General features: G+C 28.5%; 1 protein-coding gene across 1 annotated transcript; it reads left to right on the forward strand.

The window, feature by feature from the left end:
* The first annotated feature begins 11,182 nt into the window (after positions 1 to 11,182).
* Positions 11,183 to 16,743, forward strand: LOC110672444 (CBS domain-containing protein CBSX1, chloroplastic). Its single transcript, XM_058150191.1, has 8 exons — positions 11,183 to 11,471; positions 12,430 to 12,517; positions 12,598 to 12,662; positions 14,160 to 14,208; positions 15,272 to 15,324; positions 15,905 to 16,020; positions 16,145 to 16,202; positions 16,292 to 16,743. Exons 1-8 carry the CDS (start codon positions 11,268 to 11,270, stop codon positions 16,364 to 16,366), a joined length of 708 nt encoding a protein of 235 aa, XP_058006174.1. The 5' UTR covers positions 11,183 to 11,267; the 3' UTR covers positions 16,367 to 16,743.
* Positions 16,744 to 17,055: the final 312 nt, after the last annotated feature.

The following is a 17,055-nucleotide window of genomic DNA, read 5'->3' on the forward strand; positions in this document are numbered from 1 at the left end:
GTAGTCCTCAATTAGGTCAATGGCTTTGACCTTGAATTCTGACCTTGTACATTTATAATTTAAGGAAGTTGTCTAAAACAATGTTTTAGGTATCTTTCTTAGCTTTCCAGATTGGTATGGCTCATTTAAATTGGACACTTCTTGTGGGAGATATGCTTATTTGAATTTTCTGGATTTTATGGTCAATTGTACCAATTCCAGATTTTATACATCAATTTTATCAAACTAATTGACCTATTTCTCTTGGTTTCTGGGTTTTGGTCAAATTACCAATATTGTAGATCTATGTCTTATTGAAATTTTGGGACTAATTTCATGTCATTTGGAGTTCTATGGACCAAGTTATGGTCATTTTACTATTGCTGGTCAAGTTGCACTTATATTGCAAAGTTTAGGTCATTTTTAGGTCAAAGTCAATTCGGCCAGTTTTTGTAACCCAACTTTGGCAACCCTTTTGACTTGGTAATTGGCATTCTGGGCTTGGTAGTCTTCACCAAAGTTGTAACCCTATGTCTAAGCTTTCCAACCATATAAATTTCAAGTCATTTGGATCTGTTTTGAGTGAGTTATGGCCAAAATACTGACTACTGTTCATATGGTCAAAATTCTAGGTTTTCATGTCATGCAATTCCGGATTTAGGCAATCTTTTAGGTCACTTCTGGACAGAATTTAGGCATGACTTATGCATGAAAATTGGTCTACTATAAGTCACATTTCACCTCCAATTGGCCTCATACCAATTGAGATCACACAAATTCAATTATGGCTTAAAATGTATACTGCCCTTAACATAATTCTCAAACACCAACCAATGCACATTCAACTTGCTATAACTTCACTTCCCATATCTAATTCTACATTTGTATTATACCATATCCATTCATCACATCACCTTATGGTCAATTTGGGCAGAATACACATTTCAATACACCAAATATAACTCAGAATTACAAAGTCCAAATTTAATAATATATACACATAAAAACACCTAACTATTACTTATAATTCCAATAATAATTTACATACACTTCCATTAATCCATTAATACCATAATTCATCTAGTGAATTCATGAAATCAAGCACTCTTCTTAGTTCATCAAGGCTGCCAAAGATCACCACTTGCCAAAATCTTTACCACTTCCTTCAAACCCTAATTCACATGCTCAAACACAACTTACACATGAGATTAATTTACTAGCAATTCAAATTAACTTAATCAACACTAATTCCCATCAAATATATGTAAGAATAACTCAAACACCCTTAACTTCCATGGCTGCCAAAAATTGCACACATCAAATACCCAACCAATTCCTTAAATTATTCAACCAATCAACTCATCATAACCTTAATACAAACTTTAATTAAGCAAGGGAAGAAATTGGACACTTACCTCTTTTTTGAAGCTTGCTAAACCTCACCAAAACTCTTCTTTCTTGCTCCCTATATCTTCCCCAAGGTGTGTAGACCACTTTTAATGAAGACACTTATAGGAATCATGGCTTGAATCATGGTAGATGAGGACTTTACATGAAACGGCCATGGGAGAGTTTGAGAGAAACCATTTTCGGCCAAGAAGAAGAATAAGGAAGAAGAAGTGAAATGAAGTGGTTAATCCCTTGTCCTTATGTGCTTTTATATGTCCACTAAGGTCCACTAAGTATAGTTTAATAATTTAATAATTAAACTTAGTAATATTTTAATTAATCCCCCAAAATTCCTTTAATTACATTATGTGTAAGCTTTCTTATTTTCATGGCATTTTCAAAATTTAATATCACTTATTTTTAATAGACATTTTGGTCAAAAGTCAACTCTAAGTGTCAAATGACCAAAATGCCCCTCTTCGGGTTATATTTTCGATTTTTCAGTAACACCGAATTTTGTCAGTTTCTTGATTTTTTGTTTTTCTTTGTACTAATTTATTAATTTTTCTTTGACATTTCTAATGTCAATTACACCTCTATAGGCCTTTAATTATGTCCCGAAAATTATTTTCGAGGGTTCCCCGCGGTCCTGGGGTCGGCAATTGCCTTCGCTGTAACTTCCTGGTGCGGTCACCCATCGCTTTAGTGTCGGCTCGTTTAACTTAGTTTCACTTTCTCTCTTTTATTATTCTTTAATTTTTCTTGTATTTTCTTTTTATTTATTTCATCATTTTATGCCTGTTTATTATCACTGAAGTGTAGTTCTAGACATCCTGACTTGTCTAGACAGACATTAGGTCACCGGAGTAGTCAAATGTACGGACTACGTAAAGTGAGGGCGTTACACTCTTAATTTAAAACAAAATAATTGTTCTTATGCACATTAACATATAAAATGCTCATAATATTCATACAAGAGTATTTTAAAGTTTTAAAATAAATATAGGTCAATAAATCTATACTTGTAAATCATACCATTTAATGAGGTTAAATGCACTTTATCATAACTTATTTGAAATTACTGTCTTTATGATCACAATTGGAAGCTTTACCCTAGTACTCATAGTAACCTCTGACAGACGGTATATAGATTGGATAATGGGACTCGTGACACTGGCCACTCGATGGTTCTGGTCGATTTATCACAGGCTTACATTCTTGATACTAATCACTCGATGGCTCTGACCGGTATAACATCGATTTTCACTCTTGATACTGACCACTCGGTGGCTCTAATCGGTATAATACTAATTTTCATTCTCGGTACTGACCACTCGGTGGCTCTGACTGGTAGCATGCCCACTTATCCAATCCTATACTCATTATCTAGGCTTACTTGGCTCAACTTTCATAATTAACACTAGTTCAACATTCTTTATTCACATGATTGTTAAGATATGTGAGCCAACATCCTCATGCCATTTCCATATTTATATAGTCTTTGCATTCAAGCATACTAAATACATATGCAATTTGCATTAAAGAGTAACATGGCAAAATCTTGCAAAGTCCTGAATATATATACAGTTTTTCATTAGAAATTAGACCAAGTAAATGCAAGAATTAACTTATGTTTCTTCATAAGATTTTTAGATTTATGTCTTAACTTTCATTTGGTTTTTGAATCATTTGATTCTGATTTATAGATCATAAGTTATGATCAAATAAGCAGGATCTAGTCATATCTGCCTTTTCCTTCCAGAATATAGAGTAGCTTCTGGACAAATTTTAGAACTCAATTTCAGTCAAGTTTTAGTCATAATTTATCAAATTGGTCTTCATGAAAGTTGTTCCTCTATGTCATAGCTTTCCAACAAGATAAGATTCACGTTATTTGAAATTTTATACAGTGAGTTGTATCCAAATAAGTAGGATATGTTTAGATGTACTATTTTACTAATCGCAGGACATGTTCTGGGTACCTTTTGGAGTCTAGATTTGAATAAGTTGCAGTCAGAATTTGTCATTTTATTCCTCATGAAAGTTGTTTCTTTATGTCTTAACTTTTCAACAAATCAAGAATCACCTCATTTGGAGCTTCCTAGGGTAGGTTATACCTATTTTACTTTGGACTATTCTGGGTGCCTTGCTCCTAGGTTCCAGGTTTTGTGACTCAATTTCTAGTAATTATTCAAGGTATATACACAAAGAATTAGAGCAACTTGTCTTCATGAAAGTTTTAGCATTATATCTTAACTTTAATTTGCCATAAGTTTTAGGTCATGTGGAATTATAAAACTCAAGATATGGACTTAAAAGTCCAGTCTGGTCAAATTCGGCTAGATTGCTTAACATGCCCATTCATAATGCATACTTCAACACAAACAAAGTAACATGATTCCAAATACGCACAAAATCATTTATGCACACTAAACATCATTTTTTTAACTATAAATTAAACATTTACATTCAATTTAGCTAAAACCCCTAATTGGCATACAAACCCTAAGTAACAACTTAAGAAGGAAATTAAGGTATTAAGAGTGCACATACCACAATTTAAGCTTTCAAATCTTTGCTTAACTCTTTAATTTCACTTCTAATCAACCTTATGGTTCTTTCTTGGTCCCTTGTGAGCTTGGACCGGATTTTCTTCTTCAAGAATTTTAAAAATTCTCATCACAATCTCATCACAAATCACACTTATGCCATGATTATAACATAATAACATGAATTCATGCATGCTAAGCTCAATTTTCCCTTACCTTGAGTTTTTCCCCAATTTGATTTCTTGGAAACCTTCCTAAATCCTTGGAATTTCTTGCTCAAATGATGTGCTCTCACCAAAATAAAGCTTAATTATGCTAGTTGGAGTGATGAAGGTTGAGAAATTTGTGGGAATTCAAGCTTAAAAGAAACAAAAATGGTGGAAAGGGAAGGATGAGGGTGGTTCGGCCACTTGATGAAGAAGATGAAGATAATGATGTTTGTCTCTTACTAAAAGATATTTATATTATTTTAATTCCCTAATGGCAAACTTGTAAATATGGTGAAATTTCTAATCATTAGGTTTGACTTTTAATTTAATTATATTTAATTTCATAATCATGATTAATTAAATTAATTCAACTTTATTAACTTAATTACTCACATCTTTGGTCAATGTTTGACATTTAAATTTAATTGATCAAATTTTGCTTTTATTGGGTTCTGTTCCTCTTTTCTATAATATCCGATAAGTCCCTAATTTTGTCTTTCACTTTGGTTTTTACTCTGCTTATTTGAACTTTTTTTTTTTCATTTCTTTGACTTATTAATTCATAATAATACTTCAATTAAGCCTTAATTAAGAATCTTACAAGGTCCTACATGAGTTGGAGTAGCAACCAGACCTGTAGTCACTTCCTAGTGGTATTACCATCACCGGGACTTGTGTACATTTAACTGATTTATACTCTACTTCTTTTATTTTTTCTTCAACCTTGATCTTTATTAATTTAAATTATGACTCCTTACTTAAATTTAAGGGTAATTCCAGACATATTAGCTGTCCGGATAGATGTTAGTTGCCGGAATATACAGAACTGTCTAAAGTGGGGACATTACAATTCTATTGAAATAACTGATCTAAAAGGAGATTATCATCTTGTATAACACAAGACGAATCAAAGTCTATGAAGAAATGGAATAGAAATTAAGTTCTTAGGTATATTGTACAAGATTGGAGAGATTATGCCACTTATGATGTAAAATCAATTTTGTTTTTAGATTCAAGTGTTTGGAAAGTGTTTTTACATCATTCCTAAGGTTTTTGAATGGTCAAAATAATTTTTACAACTTTTCTTCAAAAACTCAAATTTTCAAAATTTAAGTCAGACAGTAGCGAAATTAGTTAACTGGTTGCGAAATTAGTTAACTAGTGTTGTTGTCTAAAATTTTCTATCTTATGAAACTAGTCAACCTGTGAAAATTTTAGTTAATTATTTTTATGTTCTGAACTAACAGAACTATGTTGCACGACTTTCAATAAAGTAACAGTTAATTTTTTAAAAATTAAAGAGCCATTAGACACACTCTCTAGCAGACATTTTTAGCAATGGAAAACACCTATAAAAGGCATCATTTACTATAATTTTACCTAATGAAAGTGCTCTTATTCATTGAGAATTTATTGTGCTATTTTTAAAGCTTTCATTCAAATACTCTTGACTTTAGTGGCATATCTTCTCTCTCAATCTTTTAGCATTTATTTCTATATTTGAGAGTTATTGAGAGTGATTTCATCTATGCCAAAACCTATTTAAGGTTATGTAAGCGTGAGGATACACTTGTGAAATGTTTTCAAGCACCTAGTGAAGCTTGTAGTCTTTTGCGGGAAGCAAAGACGTTGTAAAGGTTTCAAGCACCTAGGAAGCTTGCTGAGATTGTAAAGGTTTTAAATCTTGCCTGTTGAAAAGATCAAATAGTTGAGAGACTCTCAAAGTGGAACTTTAGGAAGAGTGGATGTAAGCCAAGAAAGCCAAACCACTATAAACATTGTGTTTAATTTTTTTCTTCCCTCAACTCTTTAATTTCCAGCACTATATTACTCTGTTATATATTGAATGTATTGAGAATCTGTTTTATTGAGTTAATATTGAGCTTGAACAATCAAACATGCACATTTGGAACTATATGTGAATAGAAATACTTGATATCAAGTTGTCATTTTATATTTTAGCTGCTGGTTGTGGAAAACTTGTTAGGTTGCTTAGATTACACTTTGAAAATAGAGTTATTCACATGCTTAGAAGTGCTAAGTTATAATTTTTCACTAAGTCACGAGCAAGGACTGAAAAATTGCATAAAGTGTCTAATTCACCCACCGCCCCACTCTTGGTCACTTTCTTTAGGACAACAATTTTACAAAAATCTAATAAGATGAGTTATAAATTTATGTGAAATTATATTATTTTCCATAACAAAATAATTATATTTTGTGTGGAACAAAGTAATCATAGAATTTCCCAAAAAACTAACATAAAAATATTTGAAGGGAGGGCATTGGCTTTATCAAAAATACTATTTATTTTTTAAATTAATTATAATTATATTTTTATTATTTAAATAATTTTAACATTTGTATAAATGTAAAATTCTTAATTTTAGATTTTATATAAATTTAAAATTTTTTGTTCTAGTTATACTTAACTTTAAATAAATATAAAATTTTATAAAAAGTAATTAACTAAAATAAGAATTTAATAAGTGAAAAATAAAAAAATATATTATTAATCTATAATCTATTATTAAATTAGTGATGAAAATCCATCGCTAATTATCTTTAGCGACTGTATATCTGTTGCTAATACTTTCAGCAATGAAAGCTATTTATGCAAAGTCGTGGCTAATATTTTTCAGCGATGCCTTATCTATCGGTAATACTTTTAGTAACAAGAAATAATTTAATATAAATTCATTATTAATAATTTTTATGACAAATTATCTTTCACTAATACTTTCAATAATAATCTATTCAATGTAAATTCGTTGTCAATAATTTTTAATAACGACTTATCCGTTACTAAATCTATAAATAATCTCAATTTCTAATATTATTACAACTAATATAAATTAAAATATTAATACCATTTTCATAATAATTGCACTTATGCTAAAATTTTATATTTTTAATTTCGTAAGTATTATTAATTCACTAAAAATATTTAATTTATTACAATTAAATTAGTGAACAACATTAAATACTGAATGTTACTTATAGTAATTTAATTTTTAAATATTATAAATACAATATTATATTATAAATTTTTTAAAAATACTATTTAATTAACATAATTATAAAACTATTATAAAATTAACTATTTGATTAAATAAAAAAATTTGTATTTATATCTATAGATATAAAATTATAATCCTATTCAATGAAAAATATTTTATTTGTTATAAAGTTGTAATAAAAACTAGTATAATAGAAAAAATAATATATTGTATTAGTGAAATTAGGAATATATGCAAGACTAGGATTCCTATTTCCTGATTAGGAATAAAAAATTTTATAAATATATAGAACAGTAAATTATTTAGGTGTACATAAAAAATATAATAAAGGCTTTTTAGTAATTTTATGTGTCCTCCATATTCACATTTATATATCTATAATAATCTATAATTAACATATTTATAATCTATCTATAATATATATAAAAGTGGGAAAGGTGAAAAAATGAGATTGCTTAAAATACTCTTCATAATTTATATTATTTAGATAAATACCAACAAAAAGGTATCTTTTGTTACTTAAGCATGAATTCATCAATATTGATGTAAATTCGCCATAGATATTTTCGTGAATTCATAAAAATTTTTTGCTAAAAACATTTAGCGAAAATAAAACCGTCGCTAAATGCATTTAGCGACACTTTTTTCATTACTAAATTTGTAATTAAATAATTTGAATTTCTAAACATTATCGTAATTAATATAAATTAAAATTTTAATATTATAGTAACAATAATTCTATCTATGATCTTAAGCTTATAGGTATTATTAAAAATTCTTTAACTATAATTCAATTATAAAATTTTTAAGTTGAATTAAAAATTAAATTAATTAATATAAATTAATTCATATAAATAAAAACTAATATTAATTATAATGCTATAATTTCTAAGTCATATTGTAAGCAAAAGATGTCTTTATGCAAGCATATATAATTTTCTCAAATATAAGGGCAATCAATAGCCTAGCAAAAAAGATTTCATATAATTAATTATCAATAACAATTAGAGTCTAAAGACAAATAAAATTTGGGAATTGGATTATTTTAACTAATTTTATTGCATTAGTTTTTAAAAAATCATTTAAATTTACATTTAATTAACTTTTATATGTTCTAACTTTTTATTAATTTTAATATTTATAATCTATTAACCATGTATGAAACTATAATTTATTTATAATGTGCAAATAATTATATGAAAAATATATTTAGAAAAGAAGAAGTAAATTTTTAACATGCTTGAATTATGATATAAACATAATTTTATATATATATATATATATATATATATATATATATATATATAAAACTTTATTCATGTTGGTTTTGCTGTACTATAACTATATCATAATTGGATAAATAAATAAATATATTTTAAAAGAAAAAAAAGCATTATTATAAGATAAAAAGCATTTCATTAAAAAAAATCTAATACAGAATAACATAGTAAGAAAAAATAAGGATGTATATAATTAAGTTACTCTAATAAAGAAATAATTAAATAAATATTCGCATATATTTATAAATCAATGATATGAAAAAAGACATACAAAATATTCATTTAAAATAAGAAAATTAAAATTATATCATTTACTAATAAAATAATTAATGAATTTATCCAATTTTATAATAATATCATTAGTACACGATATGTTACATTTAATTAATAAGAAATTATATTATTTGTAATAAATTATATTGATAATTGGAATATAATAATATAAATGACTGGAGAATTTATGAATGGAAAAAATAGTATGAATTATTTATATTAAATTATTTATATTACTAATATTAAGAAATTCAATTTTTTAATATAATAATAAATAAAACAAAGTATAATTCTAATTCTAAAATATTATAAATTCTAAATTTATAATACGACAAATATTGAAAATTTGAAAAAAAAAACCATTGATTTTATAAGTCAATTAATTAAAAAAATATAAAATTTATTCGATAATATGGATCAATTAGTGCGAGATAGTAAACGTGTGTTTTACTGATTTCATTTTATTTTTTTTTACATATTTAAAATTATGATCTTATTCACTAGTGTTTTAGAAACTATTTTGTAATTTTAATTTTATAATTATTTTCTATAATTTTTTAGACTCTTACAAATAATCTTTCATGAATAAAAAAGAAAAGGATTTTTTTTAAATAATTTTATTATAATACTAATTCAAACACTATTTAGGACATTATAAATGACAACATTGATTAAATTTATTAACTATTAAAATTAATATAATATAACAATATTATTATTATATAGAAAAGTTAATAAAAAAATTATATATAAAAAAAATAAATCACCATTATGTAAACGAATATAAATAACGCGCATTGCATGTGAAAAATAATTAGTAAATTATAAAATTAACATATGGTAAAATTTATAAATTGTTTAAAATTTTAAAATATTAAATTCAATTTACCTATTCTATATTTACTTAATTAAAACAAACTCAGATCAAACTATACCCATGCCTATATTGAAGTAAAACTTTAATAAAATTTATGAGATATATCTAACACTACAAGTCATTTTTTGTAATTTTTTTATGAGAAATAATTTAATATTTAAATTTTAATTTCATTAATAAATTAATCCGTATTATCGAAATTCACTCAATTTAAAATAACTTAATTTATTAAATTTTATTTTGTTAACAAAATATATAGTTCTTATAATCAAATTTTAAATTTAAGTAATTAATTATTTTATACTTAAATAATTATATATATTATAAAGTATGTAAACATTTTTTATAATTATAATTTTAAATATAAATTATCTATAAGTATTTAAATGTTTTTCAATTATGTATCCAAATTTTGAATTAATTCTATAAAAACTACGCAAGAAAATTTATTTTTTATCTTTCATATCAAGTAAAAAAAATTTCAAATAATTAATTTAAATAAAAATTTAATTTAATTTTTTTTCAGAATTTTTATAATAAATAAATTATAATTTTAAACGATTTATATATCATTATATTATCACAATAGATTACATTAAATTAAATAAAAACAAATTTTTGAATATTTATTTTTGAAAAATCATGTTAAAAGAATTTCATAATTGTTGGGTTTAAAAAATATAATTATAAACAATATATATTTTTTTTACAAAATTAAAGTCCTTAATTTTAAAAAACTTATGAATTTAGTAAAATATATTACATATTAACTATTTTTTTTTTTTAGTATTTGATAAAGCATATTATGTAATTAACTATTTTTTAGTATTTTAAATTTAAAAATTATAATTATAAGATATATAATATTTTATAAAATATATAATTATTTAGATATGAAATAATATTTATTTAAGTATAAAATTTGAATTTAATAATTATTTTATTAATAAAAATTTTAAAAATTAAATTATTTTAAATTAAAATAAATAATAAAATTAACATTTATATTAAATGACAAAGACTAATTTATCAATGAAATTAAATTATTTCTCAAAAAATTTTATAAAAATTAATATGTGATTTTTAATATATAGTAGAAACTAATTTATAATTTATTCAAAAGTTAATAATATTGAAAATAAGAGTAACATTGTTATTTTTTTTAAATAAAAAGGATATAGTATTAATAATAATGACCTAATATACTATCAGTAATTATGCGATAAAATAAAGGGCAACGATTTTTCAAGCATGGAGGGGATGGGACTTAAAATAGTCCTATTTTTTAAAAATATTTGATTTAATTTGTAAAATTTAATTTATAAATATTTAATTTATAAGTTATTAATGTTATAAATATTTAAAATTTTAAATAATTATGTATTTGATTAAAGTATTTATAAATAATTAATAAATAATTAATATATTTAAGAAAAATAATTTTTAAATATATTTATTATTAAAATAATTAAAAAATAAAATAAAATTTATATTAAAATTTTAAATTTAAATAAAAATAATATAATAAATAATTTATCACTGATTATTATTATTATTATTATAAATAAACAGCTGATTTGACCAAACACCCTCCCTAATCACATGGGCCCATTCACTTGCACTTTTATCTCCATCTCCAAAACATCTCTGTCACCATTCTCTATTCTCGCCTTTCTCCCACTCCTACCACCATGGACTCCATTCTTCACCTCCCTCTCCCTCGCCTAAGCGCCGCTGCTCCTCCTATCACTACCACTGCTGCCTTCCCTCACCAGCTGCCCTGTCTTCTCTTTTCCCGGGCCGGCCAGAGATTCATTCCCCTTGTTGTCATTTCGCGGCCTCGTCGGTCCTCCACTATCGCGGCAAGTGGCACGCTGATGGCCAATTCCATACCGGTCTGTAACATTTTTCCTGTGTTAGATAATTAAATTTGCTCAGAAGTTCATAATTGTCGTTTCCATGTAATTACCATTTCAATTTAGAGTTTTACGATTTAATCAGTTCCTTTGGTAGGTGATCTGTTGTTATATAGAATGAACAGATTAGATTAGAGGATATTCATTTGATTTTGGAACCTGATTTAAGTCGATCAATTTATTATATTCAAGGAATTGTGTTCTAAAGATCAGTCTATGATTCATATTCATTTGTGTAATCAGTTGGGAACAACTATTTCTTTTTTTTTCCCCTTTTCTTTGGTTGTTTGGAATAATATCTGAGTTAGCAGAAAAGAACAGAGGACGAGTGCATAACCGCCAATTACTTGGAATTTGCATCTTGTAATGTTTATCATCGAAAATGGGCGTCAAATAGCACTGATGCATATGGAATTTCTTGTAATGGATGCATCCCTAATGTTATAGTTTTAATGCGAACTGGGCTGCTTTTTTTGTTTTTGAATGATTTGGAGTGCAAAAAGGCATATGGAAATTATATATTCGATATGCTAATTCATATGTTGACTTTCACCTGGAAATGGCGGTTGAATTTAGACTTAAAGAGGAGCAAAATGCTTTTCTTTAGTTCCTGAATGACATGTTATTGCTTCCTATTGACGTTGGCTTGACTGGTGGATGTTTGGGTTAAGGATGGGTTTGGGGTTTTAAAACTTACTAATCAAAAGAATTAAGAGGTATTGATGTACTCGCTCTAGAATTAAGTCTAGGATTTTGAGCATTTAAGTTTCTTGTTATTGTTCTTCTTCAACTTTACTTGTTTTCCAACCCCATCCATTTTTTGTGTATGGTTTTGTTTACTAGATCTGCTGTTATGGAGCCCAAAATTCTTTACATATTTTCCAACCTCATCCATTTTTTGCATGTTTTTTTCTTTACTGGACCTGCTGTTATGCAGCCCAGAAGTGGAGTTTATACAGTTGGTGATTTTATGACAAGGAAAGAGGATTTGCGTGTGGTAAAACCAACAACAACCGTGGATGAAGGTATTTATAAAATGTGTATTATCTGTTGGAGTATACCATAATCTTTTCACCCACTGATATGCCATTGTTTGTGCCAACAGCCTTGCAAACTCTTGTTGAACACAGAATTACGGGTTTTCCTGTGATTGATGATGACTGGAAACTGGTAAGTTCTCATTGCTTCAGGCGTTAGTCCCTTCTCCTTTTTGGCATGACTTAGACTGCTATGCTAGTAAAATCCTCTCTCTCAAATTTTTTTTATTTTTTATTTTTTTAATATTAAAGTATGGTTTTCAAGTAAATGAGAAACATATGATTTCCACATTCTACATTGCCCCTATTTGATGGTTACTTGCCCGCTTTTGCCTCTATCATTTTGTTTGCTTGCCTTTGCCAACTAGTTGAGGATGTGTTATTTTCCTTCAAAAATAAGTGGAACTAAGAAGCTTCGAAATCAAGAAAAATGTTATAACCTGTTTTATTAGGATTGAAAGCAATCTCTAATAAACGTGGCATGATGCTAAATTGTGTTGGATTCATTAAAATAAATATGCATGCTAGTGTTATTAAGGCGAGAGGCGACACTAAGGTGACAAGGTACCTATGGCCTTAGGCTATAGGTGAGAGGCAAGACGGGGGCCTTTTTGAAATAAGTTGCCATAGCTTATATATATATATATATATATATATATATATATATATATATATAAGCCTTATTTTATTTACAATATAACGTATTATGCAAATTAGTACAATTCAAAGACATATCTCAATCTCAAACACATCATATTATGCAAACTATACAATGATCAACTATATTACGCAAATTATAGCACAAATGTACAATCTAAACACACATATCAATCTCAAGCATGTCATTTCACAATACCCATTTAACAAAAAGCATATCACAATACCCATCTAAAAAATTTAACAAAAAAAATTAAAAAGAAACAAAAAAATAAATAAATAAAGTGCTGGAATTGCTGGAGTACAGGTGGTGTGGAAGAAGAAGAGAAGAATAGGGGAGGAGAGAAGAGAAGAAAAAAATTAAAAAGAAAAAAAAATGTCTGAGTGTGTGTAGCTGCTAAGAGAGGGTGCGTCTGACTGTGAGAGGAGAAGAATAGAAGAATACTAGAGGAGAAAGAGGAAAGAATAAGAAGAAGAGAGATAGAGGGAGGAAAGATGAGAGAAGAGTACCTGTTTTGGTCTGATTCCTTTCTCTGTCGTTTGGTGGCATGTATGTTGGTGTTTATAAAAAAAAATAAAAAAAAAAAAAAACAAAAGTAAACTCAAGTCAGGAAGGTATTGCCTCAAACACCCATCGCTTCTCACCTTTCCACCCTAGGCGCTCACCTCTTGGAAGCTGGGCGTGCCTCAGCCAGGCGATGCGCCACTGTGTTGCCTCCCCTCACCTAGCACCTTTTAGCGCCTTTAACAACAATGATGCATGTACACTTTCCAGCATAGCTAATTGCTTTAGTGTTCTTTTTTTTTTCAATCATTACATGAATTCTTTAACACCTTTTTTTAAAGTAGTTCTGACCTTCCCTCTTTTTGTGATTTCAACTTCAATGTATGGTTCAACATATTTGCATTGTTTGTATGAGCTCATTAACATCTATATTATGGGAACTAATTTGAAGGTTCTTTGCTACTGTAGGTTGGTCTTGTGTCAGATTATGACTTGTTAGCATTGGACTCGATATCAGGTAATTTTAAATCATTAAAACTTAGCTGTCCTCCATGTTGTTTCAGAAAGTCCATTCTCTCCCTTTTCTTGGTTGTTGCTATTTCTTTGACTAAAAAAATACCACGGATGAAGTTAGCAAGCCTAGACACTTTACATTGAATCAAAATTATATTTTACTCCTCATTCTGTGTCCAGTTTTCTGGAGAATCAGACATATTTGTCTTGTCCATAAATGATTTTGTTTTTGTGGCTTAGAATTTCTATTTATGTAGTCATTTTTTGATGTTTTACTGGAATGTATTCACGTATTTTTTTATCATTATTTTTATCCTGTATGATTTATTTTGTCTACATCAAAGATGTAAAGAGTAATTGTGGCATGTTCTATGACATGTTGAAACTTTATATTTTGTATGTGGTTCATTGTATGCTGCAGATGATTAACTATTTGGGACGCCACAAGAACAAGAAGTAGATATGCTTGTCCTTTGAAGAGTTTGCATTAATTGTCACTGTTTTGAAGACTGTACCAGTCCAGTCAGTCCAAATGGGGAACCAATGCTGGGTCCATTCTGGATTTAGCCATATGTTAACCAACTTTTGACTTAGTCGAATTTGGAAAAATTGGGGAGGCGGAAAGGATCATTGGAACCCAATTCAGTTAAAACTATTGATTTTTGCAACCAAAAAACTTTGGATAAAAATAGAAAAGAAAATGTCCTAGCTTGTTTAGATTGAATTTTGCGTTATGGCTAGTATACTAGTTTGAAATATAAAATTTGGTGGTAGACCCTTTTTTTGTTCCCTTGTTTTGCTCTTCTAGTAATGACTTGTATATCGTGGTACAGGAATTTAAAGTTGATGTTTGGTGATGGATGTACTTGAAAATATTTGTAGATTCATTTACTATTTAAGAGGTTCAATTCTGAACCAAACCAACCAATTGCACGCTATTCGTAACACTACAACACTATAATGAAACAGAAAAAGAATAAATGATGGTTTTAGCATAACAGTGAAATTAAATATACCGTCATTTTGCAATGTTTCTTACACTTCAATTTTTTCTGTTTTTCAACTAGGTGGCGGAAGAACTGAGAATAGCATGTTTCCAGAGGTTGACAGCACTTGGAAAGTATGTCAAAACTATCTGTGAAATAGTTATGCAAACAAATTACTTATGGACACAGCATAATCATTTATTTTATGGCAGTTGATATCTTTTGACATTTGACTTGTAAGTCTACCTTAACACTTACTTTCTCTGCTGCAAGAAATGGCCTCAGGTTATCCTGTTTTCTTCTTCCCCATTGTCTTCTTGGATGCTAATTTGACCTTGGCATTACAAATCAATATATTTCAATCAAGACCTCTAAATGAACTATGATCTCTTGTGGAGTAAGAGACCAAACAGTTCCCCTCTTGCAAGCACTTGTCTTTGCTTTTCTGTAAAATCTAGAAGTTTCTGGATTGTTTTAATGAAAATTCATATAGAGAAGATGTGTTGTAGTGGAAAAGGCCCTGATCCTGTACATTCTGTTAACACAAAGAAATGTGGTAAAAACAAGTGTTTCATTACCTTATCCTTTATGTTGAACTTTATGAAACAAGCTTATTCCCACTAATTCAGAGAGTGAGCATGGTTTTGGTTGTTTGGACTTCTAACTTCCAAGTGGCTTAGATATACTGACTTGATCCATTAATGATAATTGCAGACTTTTAACGAGGTACAAAAGTTACTCAGCAAAACCAATGGGAAGGTTGTTGGTGACTTAATGACGCCGGCCCCAGTTGTTGTCCATGAAACCACTAATCTTGAGGATGCTGCAAGGTTCTCTCATGTCCTTTGTGTTCCCTTCTTGCTTTCTAGTTGTCTTTGATTATGCCATCTATTTACCTTCATTCCAAAAGGCTGCAGCCCAGGTTAACTTCGTAATTTGTTTATCTTCTATCAGATTGTTGCTGGAAACAAAATATCGTAGACTTCCAGTTGTTGATTCTGAGGGAAAGCTGGTAAGGGATGCCCTATTTTTTCGTTTGAGTAGTCTCTTCTCCCCATGTGCAATGGTGGTTTTAACAAACCATTATTCCTACTCTTGAAGGTTGGAATTATCACAAGAGGAAATGTCGTAAGAGCTGCCCTTCAGATAAAACATGACACTGAAGGGAAAGCATAATATTGAAATAGTGTGCAAAGAGCTGGAGTACACAGAATGGCAAACTGGATCAATTTGCTTCCTTGAGCTGGTTCAAGTTCAACAAAGAAGACGTTGGAAGAGCTTGAATGGCGGCTACGTAATTTTTGGCTTACGCTGTACCTCTTTTTTAGCTGTTCCTAGTAGTTACTAGTAGGATAGGGGACCAATAATTGTTGATCCCTGTATTATACCACTACTGGTCCTCCCTCGTTAGTTATCCCATAAAGGGGAAGGGACAGAAAGTGGAAAAAGAAAAATCTGATATAGATATGTTGTTAATTGATAGACGAAGATAGCCTGTAATCTTATTGAGCACATGATTATAGTAGAATGGAGACCTTCTATGGATTTTATGATGTTGGCGAATTGGCTTAGGTGCGCCTGTTTGTCCTTGCTACGTCATTGAATGTGGGTGCAATTTTGATCCTCTATTGAAAAATGTTATATGTGTTTCCTTTTGCAGTGCAGCAATTGGTACGCTTGGAACCCAGTTTCCTTTAGCCAATGGGAAAGATTGTCGAGTATCCTAGATGAAAATGTGAGTGGGATCTCTTTGTACGTGCTCTAATAATATCTCAGCCTTTCAGATATATATATATATATATATATATATATATATATATATATAATTTATTTGTAATTTAAAATGAGAAGCTGTGAAACAGTAT

Source organism: Hevea brasiliensis, chromosome 7 (assembly GCF_030052815.1).
Source record: "Hevea brasiliensis isolate MT/VB/25A 57/8 chromosome 7, ASM3005281v1, whole genome shotgun sequence".
Classification (NCBI taxonomy): domain Eukaryota; kingdom Viridiplantae; phylum Streptophyta; class Magnoliopsida; order Malpighiales; family Euphorbiaceae; genus Hevea; species Hevea brasiliensis.

Excerpts from the sequence above, each read along its gene's own strand:
- LOC110672444 (XM_058150191.1), top strand. The coding sequence starts at position 11,268 with ATGGACTCCATTCTTCACCTCCCTCTCCCTCGCCTAAGCGCCGCTGCT. Across the intron at positions 12,518-12,597 it reads AACAACAACCGTGGATGAAG|CCTTGCAAACTCTTGTTGAA; the intron begins GTATTTATAAAA and ends TTGTGCCAACAG. Across the intron at positions 12,663-14,159 it reads TTGATGATGACTGGAAACTG|GTTGGTCTTGTGTCAGATTA; the intron begins GTAAGTTCTCAT and ends TTGCTACTGTAG.